General features: G+C 43.4%; 1 protein-coding gene across 1 annotated transcript in view; it reads right to left on the reverse strand.

Annotated features, from left to right (window-relative positions):
- Positions 1–23,778, reverse strand: part of FRAS1 (Fraser extracellular matrix complex subunit 1) — a 653,238-nt gene that overhangs the window by 92,668 nt on the left and 536,792 nt on the right. The window contains exons 44-49 of the mRNA XM_077275534.1: positions 12,324–12,587; positions 4,508–4,696; positions 3,806–3,925; positions 3,485–3,664; positions 1,202–1,326; positions 199–339 (exon numbers count right to left, since the gene is read on the reverse strand). Coding sequence (XP_077131649.1) covers positions 199–339; positions 1,202–1,326; positions 3,485–3,664; positions 3,806–3,925; positions 4,508–4,696; positions 12,324–12,587 — 1,019 coding nt within the window. The remainder of the gene's footprint in view (positions 1–198; positions 340–1,201; positions 1,327–3,484; positions 3,665–3,805; positions 3,926–4,507; positions 4,697–12,323; positions 12,588–23,778) is intronic.

A 23,778-nucleotide genomic window follows, 5' to 3' on the forward strand; every position in this document is an offset into this window, starting at 1 on the left:
TTACTGATAAGAGACAGTATTAAGTATATTACTGAATAGTAATGCTGTATGTCTAATTTAGTGATCGCCAAAAGCCATCAACTTTTTTTTCTAGCATACATTAATATAATAATTGGTCATGGCCAAAAAGTCATAAGGATTCCAGTTCTCAAGAAAAAGGTACATTCTAACAAACCGAAGTATTGAAGAGCCTCATACCTCTGTATCAGCATCAATAGCCTTCAGCTCAAATTCGGTAATAGTCTTTCGAACACCTTCTTGCACCCTCATTCCTAAATTCTGCACCACAGGTAAAGAGTCATCTACTTTATTAATAGTGATGTAAAAAGTCTGGGATACCTAAAATATAAAAGATATCAGAGATATGGAATAAAACACTGCCAGCGACAACCTTATTTACGGTAAGTTTCTAAGCAGGATAAATAAGCACAAGTAGAAGGGTAGAAGGAAAGATTTTGGTGAACTTATTTTCTGTTCAAATTCATTTTTCCTCTATATAAAATGACAAAGGTCGTGATATTAGTTGAGTAACAATCTCTGGGTGCTTTTAGACGATACAAAAATTACAATTCCCGACAGTCAGCACCACCTAACAAAGTATAATAAATAGGTCAGTGCAAATCAGCTCTGATGCAATGCAAAAGAAAACTAAAGTCAAGATGCACACAAATCATAGAATATTTTTAATATTCACCTGCAGCACTGAAACATCTAAGACATGAAAGCTTTTCTTTATTAATTTCTTGCTAATACTTAATGCTTTTTAAAGTAGCTGTGTTGTTGACATTAAAAACAACCAGAAATGATGAGTATAATAGTGCCCATTGTAGACAATAAAATGTAGCAGGCATGCAGAAGTGTTCTCATATCTGACTGGCATTGTACTTGTTATGGTTTTTAATACAGGAAAAGGCTCAAAATGAAATAATAATGAAATATCTAGATGAATAAAATCACATTAAAATGTAGCTTATCTTCTGTATATATTGAAAAGAACAACACTCTTGGCTGAAGGCATTAGAGGAGAATGTGAATGAGATTAACCGATTCAGACAAACAATGATGAGACCTAGCAAAATTGAAACTGTAAAGAAAATAATATGTGCGCCTTGGGAAATCTGCATCCGGCCTATTGTCTACCTCAAAGCAACCACAAATGTCCTGTAAACTGAGAATCTAACAAAACAAAATATTCTTCTACCTCATTGACTCCATCTGAGACGGTGAAGGTGAAGTCATCGGCATGTTTTTCATCAGCACTAGTGTGAATGTATTGGATACTTCTGGACTCCAGATCTGCCTGAGTGAAGCTGCTAATTTTAATACCTGCAAACAAGGAGGAAAAAATCAACTATGAATAGCTGCTGTCAATCATTTTTTCATTAGGAAACCATGTAAGCAAAAACACCATCACATTAACCCTTAAATAAGAAATCAATATGTAACTTGGTACTGACAAAGTATTATAATTAGTGATGAGCGAGCAAGCTTGAAAAGTATGTTTGCGTCCAAGCGGCAGCATGTCTCGCTGCTGTTCAACAGCCGCAACAAATGCAAGGATTCCCTAACAAACAGGCAATCCCTCCATGTGCTGAGGCTGTCGATCAGCAGCGAGACCTGCAGCCGCGGGGACTCGAATATAGTATTATAGCACGCCGAACATACTCTATTAGCACACAAGCCTGCTCGGATAACACCACATCCAAGCACGCTCGCTCATCATTAATTATAATAGCTCAGCAATTACATACTTGGTGCTTCTGTTTGTAATACATCTTCAGCTCCCAGTTTTATTTTCACCCCTACCGTGCTAAAATATGTTTGCAGTTTATTTCTTTCGTCTTTTACAGGTTTTTTTTCACATTCAATATGTGTTTTAGCTGCTTTTGCACTTTGTTTAACAAGGTGGCGTAGTTTCAAGCAAAAGGAATATGGCTTAAAGGGGCTTTCCATTTTCACAAACCTTTTGCGCGCAGCCACCGCAAAAAACCAAAAAACACAGAAAATACCCTATTTTAGTACATATCCTCCCCGAGTTGTGTCTCTGTTGCTGCCCCAGGCTCTGTTATGTGGCTGCAGCGGTGACATCATGTCGACAGCGCTGTAGCCAATCACTGAGTTCAGTGGCTCTGCTAATGTAGACAACACAAGCCGCTGATATCACTAATTGACTGCTGCACTGTTGACATCACAAATGCCCCAAAACAAAGACTGGGGCAGGGACATAGTGCAGGACTCCAGAAAGGTAAAGAAAGCACAGTTTGCTTTTTACACCTAACTGTGACTGCTTGCAAACGTTTCCTGACCCTGTGGGATGCAATACCATAAAACAGAGACATTTCTGGCACAACATAAATGAGACATTTTCAGTAAATCTGTTCCATTACAGAACCTTTAAATCACTCTTAATATATGGAGGAGGGATAGAACACCCACTCAAAAAATTTATTTTGTCAATGTCACAAAGTACAAGACATATGCCTGATTACAATGACAGCTTTAAGATTTTAGATTTCAACAAAATACTTGAATTAAAGGGAGCTTGTCTACTACAAAATTCTATTTACCTGCTGATATAGTGGACATTTGCAGGTACATAGCATTTAAATCACACTAGGCTGATGCAGCAAAACAGTGGCTGCAGTGAGAAAATTAAGATTCATTCTCCCTGCAGCTGCTTCCAGTTATCGGGCAGTGCAGGGGGCTGTAACAGTCACCACTACTATACAGTGAGTGCGTTATGATCGCTCCCCTTGCACTTTGACTGACAGTCTGATTTGTATTCACGTGCTGCAGAGCTAGCTGACCGGGTGCAGCTAACAGAGCTCTCACAGTATAGTCAGCAGTGAATGTTATAGTCCCCTGCAACAACCCAATGACTACAGAGTGTGGCTGCAGGGATAATATGACTTCATTTTCTCCCTGTAGCTACTCTTCCAGTAAACCAGCAGGCGTTAAATGTTATCTACATGTAGATTACCACTATATCAACAGGTAAATGGAATATTTGTAGCTGACAGTTTCTATTTCAAATTTTTATAAAGGTGTTTAATGTGCGCTTTCGGCTAAAGTCACACAAACAAGGGCTATTTTCAGAGATCTGCGTGGAAAACATTGTGGCATGCACTAGTCTAATCTGATTGATGAACTAGACTAGTGCATGTAAAAGAGCAGCACATGGGGCCCAGGCACGCCTGTAATTTGAAGACATGACTAGTCTACAAAGTTCATTGCTTGCCTGAACTTAACCTTACAGTATTTAAATATTGAAACCAAGTAAGATACTTTTTGTAGAATGTGGAATATGCCCCCATACTTGCTTCCAGCTTAATTTGAATCCCTATGATTGTACAGTGAATTTAGTTTATATAAAATATTTATTCTGTATTAGAAATATGTTGCATAATCAGAAATCAGATGCTCTATAACAAATATTCCTTACAATGTCACAGACAATCTGGAGAGTTTACAAGTGGTCCTGTACCTGGGGAGCCTATGTGCTCCAGATGCCCAAGGCTAGGCTGCCTAGTGATGCCAAACAACAGTTCTCTGGGCTCGCTATCTCGATCTGTAGCTGACAGTTGCTGTGTAGTGATTTTTTTCCAAGTATTCTCATCCAAGGTGAGACCCTTGTTGGCAGTAATTGATGGCGGCAGTCTGTCTTCTAAAAGCAAGGCAAGCAAAACAAAACTGCTTTATGGGTCATATTTATAAACCGGGCATTTGTTTTACAACATGGTAAACGCTATAGATTTTGCCACAACAGAGATATTTCAGTCTGTAGAAAACTACAGGGTATACTTACCTAATATACTAATATAGAAAGATTGGTCAATCAGCGTATTCTCTTCTGAATCTACTACATCAAATTTAAAAGAGAAGCTTCCTCCCGATTCTCCTTTACTGTGCTTATACAGAATGTATCCTGCAAACAGAGCACATAGCAATAGTACCATGTAACATTGTACTTTATTTGTATCACTTTATTTTTTTTTGCAGTAATAAAGTGTGGTAAGCTAAGGAGCTAATGCGTTTTAAGACGTCATTATATTGTAATAAAACTAGGGAGTGGAGTGTAGTATTGTTAAAGTGAATAAAATATGGGATGACTAGCAAATTCTGGCTTACTACAAGATTTTGCCAATTAACATCATAAGGGTATGTGCCCATGATCCGGAGTTGCTGCGGGTTTGACATTGCGTCAAACCCGCAGTGGCCAGTGACAGAATAATAGAAGGGATTTCAAGAAACCCCATGTCCCCTATCACATGCGGAGACTGACATGCGACGCGTCTTTCCAGACTGCAGCATGTCAATTTATTTTGCGGAAATGCTAATCTCCACAAGACAAATTACATGAATAGAATCTATTGGATGCAGTAAATCTGCACGGTTCAGTGAACACATGTGGATTTACCTGCGTTCAACAGAAGGCAGCACGTCCAAAGCGCTGCTAGTTCCGGATCGTGGGTACCCGGCTGAAGACTAAAATATAGTTAATCTTTACCTTTATTAACATCCATCTGAGTGAAGCTCGTATGTAGGCCTCTAACAGAAATTGGCACCAGGTTATTATTCTTTGATATCTGTAGCTGTCCTACAGCTGGATCTCTCTTGATGATGTATCTCAGCTTGTCATCATCTGAATCTATGTCAGTTCCCTTTAAATGTTGGTCAGTAATTGTAGCTGTTGACCCTGGATAATACAGATAAACATTCATTAGAAAAAAGCGATGCTTAGGTCCACACAACAAGAACTCATGCATTAAATACTATTGGCAAATGATTATGTAAGGGAGTAGAGAAGCTGCCCACACTCCCCCTTGAGGATTTGATGGTTATATAATGCATTGCCATGTTCTGAAATGTTGTTTTATCTATTTTCTGCCCAGCAATAGTGAGTTAGCAGCAGTCAGGGATAACGGTTCAAGAAAAACCCAGGATGGGAGGCGTCACATGCATACACAGGTTTACAATTTCCTGTTTGTTGGCAGGTAGAGTCAGTACTTGAGACATAACAGACCTTAGGTCTAGCTGCTTGCAGACTTGCATAGTAACGGTGTTTTCAGCAAAGAGAGACGACCATGAGGTGTCAGATTGTACGTTTTGAAAGAAAACACTGATCAGGTAAGCAACAGCATTAGGTCCTTAGCTCAGATCAGGAGGCCTTCTTAAAGGGATAGAAGAAGCGGGACAAGGTCCTTAGTTCAGGCCAGGAGGTCTACTTTAATGGTACCGACCTTTGCCCAGGTGGAGCAAAAGGCCAGGAGGACGGTTAAAGGGGAGTGAGTTGAAGGAAGGATTCCCTATCTTAGATGAACAGGGCATTAAGGGAATCTGTCACCCCATATGACCTATCTAAACTATTAATATGGCCATACAGTTTATAGACTGCTGAAAAAAAGTCATACCTGTATGTTTCATATCAGATGCCTTGTTGATAAATCATCCTTTATCACTTAATGTAAATGACCTCGTCCAGGATATGGGGAGGATGTTGCCTGGAAGAGAACTCTGCCTCAGAGCACATTTTACATGAAGGGGGAGTTACCAGGGGGATGGCCGCTCTCTGCTCTCCTGATCTCACTGCAGAGCTGTGTGCGATTATAACTGACACATACAGTGGGTATGGAAAGTATTCATACCCCTTTAAATATTTCACTCTTTGCTTCATTGCAGCCATTTGGTAAATTCAAAAAAGTTCATTTTTTTTTTCTCATTAATGTACACTCTGCACCCCATCTTGACTGAAAAAAACTGAAATGTAGTAATTTTTGCAAATGTATTAAAAAAGAAAAACTGAAATCTCACATGGCCATAAGTATTCAGACCCTTTGCTCAGTATTGAGTAGAAGCACCCTTTTGAGCTAGTACAGCCATGAGTCTTCTTGGGAATGATACAAGTTTTTCACACATGGATTTGGGGATTCTCTGCCATTCTTCCTTGCAGATCCTCTCCAGTTCCGTCATGTTGGATGGTGAACGTTGGTGGACAGCCATTTTCAGGTCTATCCAGAGATGCTCAATTGAGTTTAGGTCAGGACTCTGGCTGGGCCAGTCAAGAATGGTCACAGAGCTGTTCTGAAGCCACTCCATTGTTATTTTAGCTGTGTGCTTAGGTCATTGTCTTGTTGGAAGGAGAACTTTCGGCCAAGTCTTACGTTCAGAGCACTCTAGAAGAGGTTTTCATCCAGGATATCTCTCTACTTGTGCACATTCATGTTTCCTTAAATGACAACCAGTCGTCCTGTCCCTGCAGCTGAGAAACACCCCCATAGCATGAAGCTGCCACCACCATGTTTCACTGTTGGGATTGTGTTGGGCAGGTGATGAGCAGTGCCTGGTTTTCTCCACACATACCGCTTAGAATTATCATAAAAAAGGTGAAAAAAGGTGTGCTTCGTCTCATCAGACCAGAGAATCTTATTTCTCATAGTTTGGGAGTCCTTTATGTGCTTTTATTTTTTTAGCAAACTCTATGCGGGCTTTCATATGTCTTGCACTGAGGAGAGGCTTCCGTCGGGCCACTCTGCCATAAAGACCCAACTGGTGGAGGGCTGCAGTGATAGTTGACTTTGTGAAACTTTCTCCCATCTCACTACTGCATCTCTGGAGCTCAGCCACAGTGATCTTGGGGTTCTTCTTTACCTCTCTCACAAAGGCTCTTCTCCCACGATTGCTCAGTTTGGCGGTCTAGGAAGACTTCTGGTGGTCCCAAACTGCTTCCATTTAAGGATTATGGAGCCTACTGTGGTTTTAGGAACCTTGAGTACTGCAGAAATTATGTTGTAACATTGGCCAGATCTGTGCCTTGCCACAATTCTGTCTCAGAGCTCCTTGGCCAGTTCCTTTGAGCTCATGAATCTCATTTGGTCTGACATGCACGGTGAGCTGTGAGATCTTATATAGACAGGTGTGTGCATTTCCAAATCAAGTCCTATCAGTTTAATTAAACACAGCTGGACTCCAATGAAGGAGTAGAACCACCTCAAGGAGGACCACAAGGAAATGGACAGCATGTGACTTAAATATGAGTGTCTGAGCAAAGGGTCTGAATACTTATGACCATGTGATATTTCAGTTTTTCTTTTTCAATAAATTTTCAAAAATGTGTACATTTCTGTTTTTTTCAGTCAAGATGGCATGGAGAGTGTACATTAATGTGAAATATTAACTTTTTGGAATTTACCAAATGGCTGCAATGAAACTTAAAGTGAAAAATTTAAAGGGGTCTGAATACTTTCCGTACCCACTGTACACCATGTTCCAAATTATTATGCAAATTATATCTTTCTCAGATTTTCCTAAATGGTCAGTGCAAATGACAGTCAGTCTAATAAAAGTCTTCACCCATTAGAGTACACATCGAATTTTATTGAAGAAACCTCCCAATGATAACAGTATAATCTCCAAAATGAATAAAAACTCAAAATGCAATGTTTCAAATTATTAGGCACAGTAGAATTTCTAAACATTTGATATGTTTTAAATAACTGAAAATGCTCATTTGTGGAATTTGCAGCATTAGGAGGTCACATTCACTGAACAAAAAAGCTATTTAACTCAAAAAAAACCTAACAGGCCAAGTTACATGGAACCCTTCTTTGATATCACCTTCACCATTCTTGCATCCATTGAACTTGTGTGTTTTTGGAGAGTTTCTGCTTGTATTTCTTTGCATGAAGTCAGAACAGCCTCCCAGAGCTGCTGTTTTGATGTGAACTGCCTCCCACCCTCATAGATCTTTTGCTTTATGATACTCCAAAGGTTCTCTATAGGGATGAAGTCAGGGGAAGATGGTGACCACACCATGAGTTTATCTCCTTTTATGCCCATAGCAGCTAATGACTCAGAGGTATTCTTTGCAGCATGAGATGGTGCATTTTCATGAACGAAGATGATTTTGCTCCTGAAGGAACGTTTCTGCTTTTTATACCATGGAAGAAAGTTGTCAGTCAGAAACTCTATATACTTTGCAGAGGTCATTTTCACACCTTCAGGAACCTTAAAGGGCCCTACCAGCTGTTTCCCCATGATTCTGGCCCAAAACATGACTCCTCCACCTCCTTGATGACGTCGAAGCCTTGATGGGACAAGGTGGCCATCCACTACTCCATCCATCTGGACCATCCAGGGTTTTTCGACACTCATCAGTAAACAAGACTGTTTGAAAATTAGTCTTCATGTATGTCTAGGCCCACTGCAACCGTTTCTGCTTGTGAACACTGTTTAGGGGTGGCCGAATAGTAGGTTTATGAACCAAAGCAAGCCTTTGAAGGATCCTACACCTTGAGGTTCGAGGGACTCCAGAAGCACCGGCAGCATCAAATATCTGTTTGCTGGTTTGTAATGGCTTTTTAGCAGCTGCTCTCTTAATCCGATGAACTTGCCTGGCAGAAACCTTCCTCATTCTGCCTTTATCAGCATAAACACGTCTGTGCTCAGATTCAGCCACAAATCTCCGCGTTTAACGGACTACGCCATAGCCTGTAATGGTGAACGCGTCGCTAGCGCCCGCCCACATTGGGCGTGCGCTAGAGATGTGCCGTCATTTGAGTGACGGACCTCGGACGCTGCTTGCAGCGTCCGCGGCGCGCCCGAGGTCCGTTCCTCGCTAGTGCAGATCGGGGATCTGCGCTAGTGGGGACGCCGAACGCGGACCCTAGAGAAGCATTGCATTAGCGCAGTCCGCTAGCGCTATGCGCTTAACGGATTGCCCTAACGCAATGTGACCCTAGCCTTAACAGTACGATAACGCTTAATTTTTCGTGAAATATCTAATGTTTTCAGCCCTTGACCAAGGCATTGCACTATTTGAAGTTTTTCGGCAGCAGAGAGATCCTTTTTCTTTCCCATGTTACTTGAAAACTGTGGCCTGCTTAATAATGTGGGTACAGCTACAGCCTGGAGCAACCAGGCTGTTTGCACAACTCTTAGGGAGAACAGTATTAGTCAGCAAGAAGAGTATAACCCCTATGCATAAAACATAACTTTTACTATTGATGGTTAAAATTGAACAAACACATAATACCCAAAAAATAAAGTGCTCACGACGAAAACTGTGCAGATAAAAAACTGGTTGGATCTCACCAATTGCAGATTATAGTGCCACATAGATGAATGCGGATCACCGGGAGGGTCCAGCAATAGAAAATATGATGGAGCAATGTGTAGAGGGATGGGGAACCGTTGCCTACTCCCCTGTCGTGCCCTGGCATTAGCTCCTGTCCTTACAAGGACAGGCCCAGATGAGCCCTATACTGGACACCCCCCACCAAATGTGTTAGAAAATAGCGCCTCCCAACGCGTTTCTTCTCCACTTGCAGAGATTCATCAGGGGAGTTCATATAAGTCCATGAGCAAAGTCTTTGCTCGGGTGTATAATCTTAAGGGCACCAGCAGTGGCTGTGTGCCTTCCAGTCTCGGAGAGATTTCTGTGTGGCCGTCTGCCACCAAAGTTGACTCACCTTTGGTGGCAGACGGCCACACAGAAATCTCTCCGAGACTGGAAGGCACACAGCCACTGCTGGTGCCCTTAAGATTATACACCCGAGCAAAGACTTTGCTCATGGACTTATATGAACTCCCCTGATGAATCTCTGCAAGTGGAGAAGAAACGCGTTGGGAGGCGCTATTTTCTAACACATTTGGTGGGGGGTGTCCAGTATAGGGCTCATCTGGGCCTGTCCTTGTAAGGACAGGAGCTAATGCCAGGGCACGACAGGGGAGTAGGCAACGGTTCCCCATCCCTCTACACATTGCTCCATCATATTTTCTATTGCTGGACCCTCCCGGTGATCCGCATTCATCTATGTGGCACTATAATCTGCAATTGGTGAGATCCAACCAGTTTTTTATCTGCACAGTTTTCGTCGTGAGCACTTTATTTTTTGGGTATTATGTGTTTGTTCAATTTTAACCATCAATAGTAAAAGTTATGTTTTATGCATAGGGGTTATACTCTTCTTGCTGACTAATGCTTAATAATGTGGAACATCATTTTTAAGTAGTTTTCCTTTAATTAGAATCACCTGGAAAACTAATTATCACGTGTTTAAGATTGATTTCAGTGATCCATTAAGCCCTGAGACACAATACCATCCATGAGTTTATTTGAAAAACAAAACAATTAAATCTTTATGACACTTAAATCCAATTTGCATAATAATTTGGAACACTGTGTATGCAGGTTTCTCTCAGCTTCAGCATTCATTTCATAGCAGACAGGGTTGCAATGTTGTTGCAATACAGAAAAGCTCAGAAAGCTGCAAATATGTGTTTGCAAGAAGACAAAGTTCATTTCTCCTGTTCTGTTACTTGTCTCACACTGGTAACTCTCCCTTCTATTTAAAATAAGCTCTGGAGGCAGAGTTATCTTCCATGAGGTGTTCTCCTGGAAGAGGTAATTTACATATAAGAAAAACCTCGATTTCTCTGGACATCAGATCACAGATCTCAAGATAACATCTTATTTAGCTTCTTGTAACCTACATGCCTATATAGACGGATCAAAAGGGTTGATCCTACTGACAGATTCCCTTTAAGCAAACAATTACCTACTCTGGAGAGAAAGATAGAGTGTCTCATACTGGTACACGAATTGAAAATGCAGTGGCACAGCAAGGAGTTTGTGGAATCTCATCAAAAGGACTTTGAGAGTACTAGTGGTGAGTCGTACTGACACACCTCAGCCAGTGGGGTCCTCACAAATTAACTGGTAGTTCAGACTAGCTGTGAGGGACTATGGCATAACACCTTGACCCATTGGGTCCTCACAGGGGAAAATGGAAATTTCCATAATGGATTGCTGGACTGTTGTAACATGTAATGAAGAAGAAGCATTCATGAAGTGCTGTGGCTGCTATCTGTTGTATATACGTCTCATCAAGTTAATGTTCAGTAAAAAGTTTATTTTAGGACTTTGGTCTCTATTAGTGATGAGCGAGTGTACTCGTTGCTCGGGTTTTCCTGAGCACGCTCGGGTGACCTCCGAGTATTTGTTATTGCTCGGAGATATAGTTTTCATTGCCTCAGTTGCATAATTTATGGCTTCCAGATACGCTGAATACATGTGAGGAATGCCTGTTTGTTAGGGAATTCCCACATGTATTCAGCTTATCTGGAAGCCGTAAATCATGCAACTGAGGCGATGAAAACTATATCTCTTTGAGCAATAACAAATACTCGGAGGTCACCCGAGCGTGCTCGGGAAAACCTGAGCAACGAGTACACTCGCTCATCACTAGTCTCTATCATTCATCTCTACCTCATCTAGTCCTGGCCTGCCAAGTCAAATGGCAACATGCAGTCTGCAGAGTCGCATCGCCAAGGTAACATCAGCACACATACCTAGCCAGGACCCCCATTTTCCTGCACCGTGTCGGAGCATGGATGATGCTCCTCTCGCCCACGATTGCTGCCCCGCAACACGTTAATTACACAAATTCAGTTTCAGTCTTCACAAGCTGCAGAGTGGTCTCACATATTGCCTGATAATAACATCTAGGGTCAGAAGACCATCCTAATGCTGGTTCATGACATTCTTTACTCCATGGTAAGAGGGTTGAGCTGTGTGGAGCTGACTTTATGATGCACAACATAGTCTATGTGTGATACTTGTCTTGTGTTACCATCGTTAGTCCAGTAATTTACTAATTTTGTAAAATTAGAGTGCTCTTATGAATTGGTTGTTAAAAATAAATACTTTTACTCACTTTTATATTAAAGGCGAAAATCCCCAGAAATGTCACTGCTATCCCTAATAATCTAAAAATAATTATGGAAAATACATTGGGGCTGATTTATAAATACTGTCACAAATTTGGACAGATTAAGATCAGAACAGACATGGCAAATTTAAACTAAACATTTGGTGCATATATAGCCATGCATTGTTGGTGGACCAAGTACAAAAGATGTCCAAAACGAAATAAATGTGGTGCCTGACATATATACGCCACAATTGTGGGGCATTTTGCTCATGACAAAGTGAATAGTGACGGCCTACAAATCTCAGGGAGCTTTTTTATAAGACCATATTTATTTAAATTGCTGCATTCATTTTGCTACCAGTGATTTGCTAATCTGATCACATAACTAACCAGAAACAATTTTGTTCTATTAAAGAGCACTTATCAACTCAAGCATACAAGTCAATTCTTCTAGGACATCTAGAAGGCTCCTGAAAAGAGAGATCTTTGAGATTCCCCGAAGAGTTGACAAATTTAATGGGTGTAAAGGGATTGTAATCATTTATGTGTTGTACTGGCCTTTCCTTATGTTTTCCTACTTTCGTAGTAAAGGCTTCTACATGTTAGACATACCTGCTGAGATCTGTAGACCTCGGTTTACAGCCAACCTTGGTGGTTCTTTTCTTTGTGGCTCTATAATAAACTGTAATCTTCCAGTATTAGTGTATCGACCATCTGACAGAGAGAACCTGAATTCATCTGAATGTGTAGCCCCAGTCTCTGGAATGTATACAATCAACTCATCTAATATATCCTGATAAGTAAAAGAGGAGCTCTGGGACAAGATCCTTCCATTATCCAATGGCTCAGAGTAGAATTGCCTCCGGCGTAAATGTCCTAGAGGAATTTACAGGAAATATCATCAAGAAGCATCCATATATTTATTTAAAAAAGGCAATTAATGCAAAAATTAACAGGACGTTAATATAAAAGCTTTTTTAAACAACACTTTTAGATATCTTAGATGTTTGGTAAAGCAAAATATGATGAAAATAAACTAATATTTTTGTTAAAAAATGTTTGGAAAGTATGGATCAGGCTCAATTGACATTAGAATAGAGGTAGATTCCAACAAAGGAGTGATCAACATCGTATTCTGTCATTTAGGTAATTATAGACTTTATTGAATTCATAAGACAAAAGTAGTTAGGAAACATGTACAGCTTTGATGTGACTAAGGGTACTGTCACACAGTGGCACTTTGATCGCTCCGACGGCACGATCCGTGACGTTGCAGCGTCGCATGATTATCGCTCCAGCGTCGTAGACTGCGGTCACAGTGCTGGAGCGATAATTTCATGACGTAGTTGCGATGTAGAAGTCATACGGGACATTGGGAATATCGTGCACACCTTTGTTACACGCTGCGATCATGCCGCCACAGCGGGACACTTGACGACGAAATAAAGTTTCAAAGGATCTGCTACGACGAACGATTCTCAGCGGGGTCCCTGATCGCAGTAGCGTGTCAGACACAGCGATATCGTAACTATATCTCTGGAACATCACGGATCGTGCCGTTGTAGCGACCAAAGTGCCATTGTGTGACAGTACCCTAAGTCGAGTTGCCATAATACATGAAAAGTCATGAGCTCAGTAGAATGGGACTATAAACATTGGTCCGAGAGCTGTCAGTTTTTTTTTTTTTTTTTTTAACAGACAGCACTTGGACTGAAAATATGGTTATGTGAATGTGCCCTTAATGGGAATATTGCAATAAAGTACCTCTTCCTTACAAGAGTTTTTTAATCAATATATAGGTAGGATTACAATGAGAGGTAACACCACTATACACAGCTGCTAGGAAAGGATTCACCAGTCACAATAGGCAATGTCACCATTGACCTTGCTCTCTTTCTTCTCCCATAACAATGACCTTTGCACAGGCTCATTAGACACTACAATACAAAACAAATGGTTAAGGCTAGGTTCACATTGCGTTAGGGCAATCCGTTAAGCGCATAGCGCTAGCGGATTGCGCTAACGCAATGTATCTATAGGGATCGCGTTTGCCGATCCCCGATCCCGCTAGCGCAGATCCCCGATCTGCGCTAGCGAGGAACGGACGAGAACGGACGAGAAAATGACGGCACATCGCTAGCGCGTGCCGAAAATGGCATGCGCTAGCGATGCGCTAGAGAGCAGATTCACATTGCCGTCAATGGGTGCGCTAACGGACCCGTTGCATGGCGTTAATTGCGACAATTTCGCCTAAGAAGCCCCAGTGGCCAGTGTGAAAAGTACTGCAAGAGTTCAGGGGTTTTTTTTAACGATAGATTGTAACATGTAAAAATTATGATTTAATTAACATTAGTGATGAGCGAATATACTCGTTGCTTGGGTTTTCTCGAGCACGCTCGGGTGATCTCCGAGTATTTATGACTGGAGATTTAGTTTTCCTTGCTTCAGCTGGATGATTTATGACTGTTAGCCAGCCTGAGTGCATGTGTGGGTTGCCTGGTTGCTAGGGAATCCCCACATGTAATCAAGCTGTCTAGTAGCCGCAAATCATCTAGCTGCGGCAAGGAAAACTAAATCTCCGAGAAGTCATAAATAATCATCACTAATTAACATATCATTTTATGATGATGGCTTCCTTTTATGGCCAAAAACTTAGCTTCAGAAAGTTTAAAAAATAGGCAATGAGATTAAGAGTTTTGTTAACAACAATTAGAGAGGACGTGTCACTTGCTTAAAGCACCTGCGCTGTTATCTTGTGACAGCAACGTCTGACTGACTGGAAGGTAATGGTCACAACTGTAAATGTAAGTCTATGAGAGTCTTGTTCTGGCTCTCATAGGCTGGTTTCACGCATCCTGATATTTCCGGCACTGGAAAAAATGGTACTGGAGACATCAGTGTCCGTGTGTGTAATACTGGCGGCACATGAAAGGCAACCATTTGCCGCTCGTGTGATGCATCAGCACCATACATACTGGCGCCAGAGAAGCAGCGCTACAGTTGCGCTGTTCCCCGGCACCGGGTGCTGAAGAAGGCTTGCATCATTCTCTCCTGCTCTGCTGGCGATCAGTGCAAGCAAGGGAGAATGTTGAGTTACAGTTAAAATAAAATGTTAAAAAAACAGACAATGTGATTTTCTGGATTTTTTTTTCTCAGTTTGTCTCCCATAGTTGAGGTCTACCTATGATGTAAATTACAGACGCCTCTCATCTTTTTAAGTGGTGGAACTTGCACTATTGCTGACTGACTAAATACTTTTTTGCCCCACTGTATATTCAACTGATAACAGCGATAGCAGGTAGCGGCTGATGAGAACAGGGACAGACATACCCCATGTCAAGCAGGTGCCATTGCACCGGGTCCAGACGTGGAGGGGGCCCCTGCAGGGCGGCTAACATTGAGGGCAATCTGGCCTGTTTATCTGGCCCCAAGGCTCCAGGGGACCCCTGGCTAGATTGCCCTCATGTGCGGTGGGCAGGGCGCGATCCCTGCAGATCCACAGCCTACAGGACAATATGGCAGTGGAGCAGAGCTGCAAAGATCCATCCTGCTTCATGCCCCTGCTCACTGTCTGACACAGCAGCACAGCTGGATGATGTCAGCATTCAGCGCATGGCTGTGTGAGAGAGAAAGCTACTGGCCACGAAGATGCTGAGGCTGCAGGGAATGTGCAGAGAGGTGTTTGGTATGTGTGTGTGTAGCTGCAGAGGAGCGTGCAGAGAGGTGAGAGGTGTGTGTGTATGTGGGGCTGCAGGGGAACGTGCAGAGAGGTGACAGGTGAGTGGTGTGTGTGTGTGTGTGTGTGTGTGTGTGTGCGGGGCTACGGGGGAATGTGCAGAGAGGTGAGTGGTGCTGTGTGTGTGTAGGTAGTGGAGAGGGCAATGATGGGGGTGATAGAGAGGGCAATGATAGGGGTTGTGGGGGAAAAAATTATACAAGTTATGGAAAGGGCAATGATGGAAGTGGTGGGGAAGAAGGCAATGATGGAGTTGGTGGAAAGGGCAATGATGGAGGTGGAGAAGGCAATGATGGAGATGATAGGGGTGGTGGAGGAGAAAGCAATGATATAGGTGGTTGAAAGGGCAATTATGGGGGGTGGTGGAGGAGAAGGCAATGATGGAGGTAGTGGAAAGGGCAATGATGGAGGTGATGGAGAGGGCAATGATGGGAGTGGAGGGGGAGAAGGCAATGATGGAGGTGGTGGAAAGGGCAATGATGAGGGTGCGAGGGAGAAGGCAATGATGGAGGTGGTGGAAAGGGCAATGATTGGGGTGGTGAGGGAGAAGACACTGATAGAGGTGATGGAGAAGGCACTGATGGGGGTGGTGGGGGAGAAAGCAATGATAGAGGTGGTGGAAAGGGCAATGATGAGGGTGGTGGGGGAGAAGGCAATAATGGAGGAGGTGGAGAGGACAATGATGGGGTGGAGGGGGAGAACAATGATGAAGGTGGTGGAGAGGGCAATGATGGAGGTGATAGGGAGGGCAATGATGGCGTGGTGGAGAGGGCAATGATTGAGGTGGGGAGAAGGCAATGATGGGGGTGGGGAGAAGGCAATAATGGGGTGGTGGAGAGGGCAATAATGGAGGTGATGGAGAGGACAATGATGGGATGTGGCGGATTCGGATAGGAGGAAGGGGACTTTAACGGACTTACAAACAGGGGGAAGGGAAGAGGATGTTAGATATGGATGTAAAATGAATTGGGTGGTGGAGGAGGGTGCTAAGCCCCTGATAGCATACTCCCCCATTTTACAATTCATTATGATGCTATCAGGGACTTAAAATTTATTGGGTAGTGGCAGAGGAGGCATTAAGTTGCATAGGACCCTTTATAATGAACTGAAAGGTGGGAGAAGACGCTGTCAGGAACTTGTAATGAATTGGGAGGTGGCGGAGGATGCTCAGTACCTGATAGAGTGTTCTTCCACCCCCAAATTCATTATGATGCTGTCAAGGTGAAAATATATATCTTTATACTCTTTTTGTACTTTTATACATTTATACTGTGAAACAATAAGTTTTTCCTATCTGCTAGTTAATGCATATGTAATTGTATTTAAAAATGGTTGCTAGGGTTCAGTTTCATTTCTGGTTTGTGTCTGGAGGGATGATTCATTTCTTCAGAATCGAAACTCAGGGATGTGAAGAAAGGGAGGATTCACCGGAAGACGTCAGAACAAATCAGAAAGACTGGATGCTAGCTTAAACCCCGCCTAATGCACGCCTTCCCCTAACACTCAATATAGTATTGTGTATTTTAGAATAAAGCCAGTTGGTGTGACCGCTGCAGACATGTGTGGATGCACGGGGCATTAACTAAGTTTGAACCAGCTACCTGTCTGATTTATTCTTATCCGGTACCAGATGCCCTGCACACATATTAATTTGGAATGACTGGTGAAGGAAGGGTAATTGTCGTATTACGACCCCGACAATTTTGGCGCGACCAACGGGGGGCGTGGCCAGCGATCCGAGACCCTCTGGACCCATGCCTGGATGTCTGTGGATGATACCCGTAGTGGCTGACCTCGAGGACTGATCACCCTCTGCACGCGGTAAGTGGCGATCATGTACACTGTATATGTCACACTTGCTAGTGTCTCAGCCGTTATTGGTTTGTCTGTAGTCTCCTTGGGTCCGGGAGGTGAATGATCGAGTGGTGAGATCAAACGTGATCCTGTGCCACGCTCTGAACCAGCAACTGAGAGACGTTGCATCCTGTGCGACCTCTGTACACCACACCTCCTCCATCGGTCATTGTACTCCATTCAACCATCCTACCCGTGACTATTGTCTAGTAGTGAAGTGGACTGAAAAATTGAGCTAGTTGTAGATTGTGGGGCGGCTTAGAGGAAGGGATAGGAGACGCAGCCTCTGTGATATTGTACCAGCTAGGTAATTAAGACGTCCCGAGCAGGGACCACCTGTATTTCTGTGGAGGGCTCTCACTAGGAGACCGCCTCCCGACTGTTTAGAATATCGTGGCAGGATAGTCTGTTAATCGCTGGTGTTCAGGTTAGGGACAGAAAATGTTGAGCGCGAGGCTCTTCTTTTTTCTAATACGTTGAGCGAGATTCCGTATTGCAGAATACCAGCGTTGAAATCGCTGCCAGCGATCCTGAGCTATAGCAGGGCGTAGTATTCTGGGAGCCAAGCTGCGTATCTTAAAGCAAAAGAAGTCAGTGCCCCACAAGTTAGATGAGGATGCCGTGGAAGTCAAGACAATGGTCACGGGAGGGCAAGAGACAGTCAAGAAGCTTATCTGCGAGTTGCGCGAGGCTTAAAGAACAAAGGATGAGAATAGGTTGATGGAGGGGAGGATCAGATAATGTAGAGCCCGTGTTTGGTTATAAAATGCCTGTGAACTGTGATCTTACAGATTGTAAAATGGCCGCCGTGCCACTGATGATGAAAATGCAGTCTCAGCCAGCGCCCTGTAATGGCGGCGGAAAGAGATCTCCAGAAGTGTAGGTGTGTCCTGTTTGTGTTGTGCAGAATCCAATCTGGGTGGAGACCTGCCTTGTGTGTGTGTACGGACCGTCTTTGGGGCTCCGCCCAGACCACGGAGGATTATAGGAAAGTTTTGTAGAAATTAGGTCTGAAAACTGCTGTAATTTGTGACTGTAGAAGATACGGAGCTTTGTATCAGTGCTGTGTACTGTAGGGGAGGGGCTGAGCAGACCGCTGCAAGATTTCTTTGTCACTTCTTCTTCTTTCTCCTTATCTGCGCTACGTGCTGGAGAAAGGGGGGTATAGAGTTGGGCTCTTGCTCTCCCTTCAGCGCTGAAGAATGCAGTGGAAGTTCTTATCTCCGTGTTACTAGATGGGAGGGGCTGAGTGAATCCCTGCGCGACCTGCCTGCAATTTTTCCCTTCGGCGCTGTGGGCTACGGGGGAGGGGGGGGGGCCATGTATTGTATTCTAAGTTTTCTCTGTCCTTGGTACAATACACACTGAGAGATTTATGTTTACAGCAATAAGTACTGTATGAAATTGAAAGTGAAATAGACCTGCCTAGTTTTAGATGAAAACTTGTAAGTAATTGAAAGATTGGTAAAAGGCACCAATATATCCTGGATTGCCGAGAAGTTCTATGGGCGTCTTATGGTAGTGTTTGAAGATCTGGGATTCTCACTGTAACAAAAAGCCCATTCATACCTTTTTGTAGTAGATCCGATATTGGGATTTCCACTCCGGATGATGCATTGCAAATAGTAAAAGGTTTTCAAAAGAATTTAGTCCAGCAGGAAAGGAAGGGTTAAATCAGCAGCGCTTCTTACTGTCTATGTAACAGACTCTAGTTTCTGCCTCCTCCCTTCGTACACGTGAGTCCAGCTTCACATTCCAATACGCCTTTAACCCCGTATGGGAATTTCATTATCTCCCCAGCCCCGCCATGCAAATTCTCAGATCAAAAGCTTGTTTTAATTAGAGTAGATGACAGACCCAATAAATATACTCTTATAAAACCTATCCCTGTGGGACCTTTCCCTGAAGTTACTGCTCAGTTCGTAATCTTTTCTATATGTTCGGTAAATTTACTGGGGGCAGTTTTATTAATACAGTTCTGCTCCAGGATATAATTCCAAGATGATGGTCAGATGGTCCTTGCGTTATATAACTCCTATGCAGATGAATATAAAGAGATGTGTATCCTACTTGCCTTTCCTACGGTTGTGATGGTCCTGATAGACCCAGATTCTCCCCCAATAATGCCTGTAGAACCAGTAAAAGTGTTTCTCAAACCTGGTGCCCCTTTTTCTAAAGTCCATCAATACTCTTTGAAATATGATCAGGAGCAGTGTCTCAAGGGGCAAATACAAATGTTATTCGATAATGGTGCCCTGATACCCTGTGTTTCCCCATGTAACACACCCATGTTTCCCGTTAAGAAAAAAAAAAAAAAGGGGGGCCAGTTATAGCCCAAGAGTGTCAGGCCTACCTTGCCGCTCATGGCCCCTTGCATCCAGGAGACGCTATGTCCACCCAAAGAGGGAATTTGCCCTGTGATACAGTGTTACACACTGCAGGCCCCGTATATGATTCCAAGACACCCGAGCACTGCTGCACAGTATTGCAGACAGAGCTCACCTATGCAGGACATGCTACAGGTGTGCTGACTCAGCTTCATGGAGACAAAAAGATACCTGTTGCTTATTACAGCGGCCGCCTGGGTACGGTGGCAAGAGGAAGCCCCTTCTGTGTTCGGGCCGTGTTGTCTGTCCAGCTGTTGCTACACAAGTCTTCAGAGATTGTTTTGGATCACCCACTGATGGTCGACACCCCACACGATGTATATAGTATCCTTAACCAAGTATAATCTAGCCACATGTCCATGACCAGACAGCTGCGACTTCGGTGTGCTATTCTCATGCCTACTAATGTGACTTTGAAAAGGTGCGCTGTCCTGAACCCTGCTACTCTTCTCCTAGTTCCCCTGGATCCAAAGGGGGGAGGAGTAGGTGACATGAAAAAGGACACTCTTTTTCTTTCTAGAATGGATCCAGAGGAACAAGATTAGGTTTCCAAACCACATGATTGTCTAGAATTGATGTCTCAGGAAACGGCTGGTCTCTAGTGTGCCTATTCTAATGCTTATTTTGAGCTTTTTGTAGATGGATCCCGTCACCAAGATGACCGAGGATGCTACTGTACCAGATATGCTGTGGTCTCAGAACATGAGGTAATCAAGGCAGAGTTAATGCCAGCTCATATGTCTGCACAAGAAGCATGCAAACTAGCAGAAGGTAAGACTGTAAATATCTACACTGATTCCAGGTATGCTTTTGGCATTACACACGGTTATGGGCCTATCTGGAGAGCCAGGGCTTTCCTGACAGCAAATGGCCACCCCTTTAAACATGCTGAGGCAGTCCAGCAACTTATGAATGCACTACAGCTTCCCACCCAAGCAGGCATCATAAAGGTAAAGGCACATACCAAAGGCACTGATGGACGGATAAAAGGGTAACGCACTGGCAGACCAGGCTGCGAAGAAAGCAGCAAGCACTCCTGTGGCCTCTCAAGTACATCACCTGGACACCCCACCATCTCCACTTGTGTTGAAAGACATCTTAGCCCGGTTACTAAAACAGGCAAGTAAGGAGGAGAAAAATAGGTGGCAAAAGATAGGGGCTTGCTCTGATACCGTTACCGGACTATGGGGGAGGGGTGAAAAGGTCTGCCTACCACAGGTACTGTACCCAATGATGGCACAGGTTCTGCACGGGAATGTGCACCACTCGAAGACGGCCATGTGTGACACACTACAGAAACAATGGATTGCCCCCGAGTTTTCCACCTGCGCAGAAAGGCAGGTACAGAGCTGCATGATATGTGCCACACATAATCAGAGTAGGACAGTGAAAACCCCATCCAAACACACTCCCCGGCCCCTTTAACCAATTCCAGAGACTGCAGAATGATTATATTCAGTTACCCAGGGTAGGGACGTATGAGTATGTATTGGTCTGCATTGATTTATTTTCAGGTTGGCCAGAAGCCTACCCAGTTGACAAAGCTACGGCTAAGACAACGGCGAAGACACTGATGGCTGAGATCATATGCAGGTATGGAGTTCCTGAAGTCATTGAAAGCGATCAGGGTTCCCATTTTACTGGAGAGATCATGTCAGAGGTAATGGCAGCACTGGGGGTAAGTCAAGCATTGCATACTCCATTCGCAGAGTAGTGGAAGAGTGGAGAGACTAAATGGAACTCTTAAGCTTAAAATCCAGAAGGCAATGACAGAGACTGGTAAACCATGGACAGAATGCTTTCCTCTGGCTTTGTTTTCAGTAAGATATACCCCAAACAGGAAGACAGGACTGTCACCGTATGAGATTCTGTTTGGCAGGAGCCCCAATCTTGAATGTTTTTTTTTTTCCACAACAGTTGTAGCCCAAGTACCAGGACTTGACTAGCTATGTGCAGGCCTTACATGGACACCTTGCCAAAGTGCATTTAACTGTCTTCAGTTCTCTTCCAGACCCAGACAAGGTTCCTGGACACAATCCCTTTGTGCCAGGAGACCTGGTGTATGTGAAAAAGTTTGTGCGTAGAGATTGTCTCCAGCCGAGATTTGAAGGACTTCACACGGTGATCCTGGTCACCCCCACTGCAGTAAAACTTGAAGGAAAGAGCACCTGGATTCACGCTTCACACTGTAAAAGAGACCGAACCAGTGTTTAGTCACAGTAGTGACTGAAGGGAAATGTTGCTGTTGTTTTTGATCCTGGAAATGGGGGCCATCCTCGCCCCTACCTTCTCGGCCCCTAATGTAAATGAAAATACTAAGGTCCCACTATTCTCTGGGTAAACCTGACAGCCCTGGTGAATATCTGACGATTTGATTTCTGTGATGTAGTCAAGTGTCCCGAGACTGAATGGGTGGTAGAGGGAATCATCCAGTTTTATATATGTGTTACCAGAAATGACAACAATAATTGTTATTATTAGACAGATGCTGCTTGGAATACGGGAGACGATTGGGGATATAAACCTAGTGAAGCCATGTTCCCAAGGATGGGACGGGTAGGAGTCTTCGTGAGAGAATGCATCTAACAGCCCTTCTGCAACCACTTAGGGGCTGTAAATGGGGTAAAAGTTGTCACCCCCTCCTCCTGAATCTGGAGAACGCCCAATCTGCTGATCTGCAGACATTCGTATTGGGAAGGAATTATAATTATGTATTTAGTAGTGGATACCATGGGAATTTAGGCCATATACAGCTCCGGGATATTAGCTTCAGACCAACCATGACCCCTGTTACCAGTACACCTAAAACAGGCCCAGGTGAGCGTTTGCAAAATGTAGTTAATGAAGTGATACCCATTCCAGGTCTCAGTTGGCAAGAGGTTTTCTCCATAGAAACACAAACAGCCCCAAGGAAAAATCTATGGTTAGAATGGGTGAGATACAATGTGAGAGTCCAGAATATCTCTGTAGGATGTATTGCTTGTGCTGCTGCGAATACACATCTGTACACACATGCACTGCTTTTTCCTGATGACAACACCACTGCCTGTGTCATGAATCGTTTGAAAGGTCTGAAGTCCACTGATTGTCCAGATTATGTCCTACTAATTCATGAGAAACCCAAACTAAAGGTTCCAGGAGGAGTAACCGTATTAGCTGACAATTACACCTGCTACAATTCCCACGACACCACAGGTACACTAGTAGGGATTTTTGAGACAGGTTTCTGCAAGGAGAACAGTTCTCTAGATACTGATTTGCTAATTAAACATACACAATATATGTACACCAAAGATACCTGATGAACCTACCAGAAAGAGGAGAAGTTTTGATCAGCTCCACATGAGTTATGAAGAAGATCCACTAGTATATATTGATGCCATTGGGGTGCCAAGGGGGGTGCCTGACCAGTTTAAAGCCCAGAACCAGATTTATGCCGGCTTTGCTTCTATAGTACCACAGATGCAGATTAATAAAAATGTTGAATGGATCAAATATATATATTACAGTGAACAAAGATTTGTCAATTATAGCTGTGATGCCTTTTAGGGTATAGTTGAGGATTTGGGCCCTAACACTTGTATGACCCGTGCTGCAACCCGACCTAAGAGAATTACACTCAATCCTGTCCAGACAAGATCACATGTAGTGATATAAGAAGCTGACACAGGATTGTGGTTGGCGGATAGTGGGGACATTAACTTTTAGGAGTAGGCTGACAGTAATCCTTTTGGGAAGGAGCTGTAGACCAGCATGTCATGTCACCCCCACCACCAGAGAACTGACCACATCAGGTAGGGTAAGACAGATACAGGAGTATTATCCCTGGAGGCCCACTGACTAGCTAGCTACGCAAAAACAATTGGCTGACCCTGAGAACCAACCTTTCTCATTCTACAGATAAATAATGACAATATGATGGACGTATAAATCCACCTAGGCAGGCCTAGGTAGTTAGTGAGCACGAAAACAGGTGACGTGCTAGGACGCAAATTAAGATTTTCTACAGATGTGACAAAGGAGAGAGTGTAGAGCTATACTTTGGACGGTTACAGCTGAAATGGGAAGGCATGAGGTACAGTCCCATAAA

The sequence above is a fragment of the Ranitomeya variabilis genome, chromosome 1 (assembly GCF_051348905.1).
Source record: "Ranitomeya variabilis isolate aRanVar5 chromosome 1, aRanVar5.hap1, whole genome shotgun sequence".
Lineage (NCBI taxonomy): Eukaryota > Metazoa > Chordata > Amphibia > Anura > Dendrobatidae > Ranitomeya > Ranitomeya variabilis.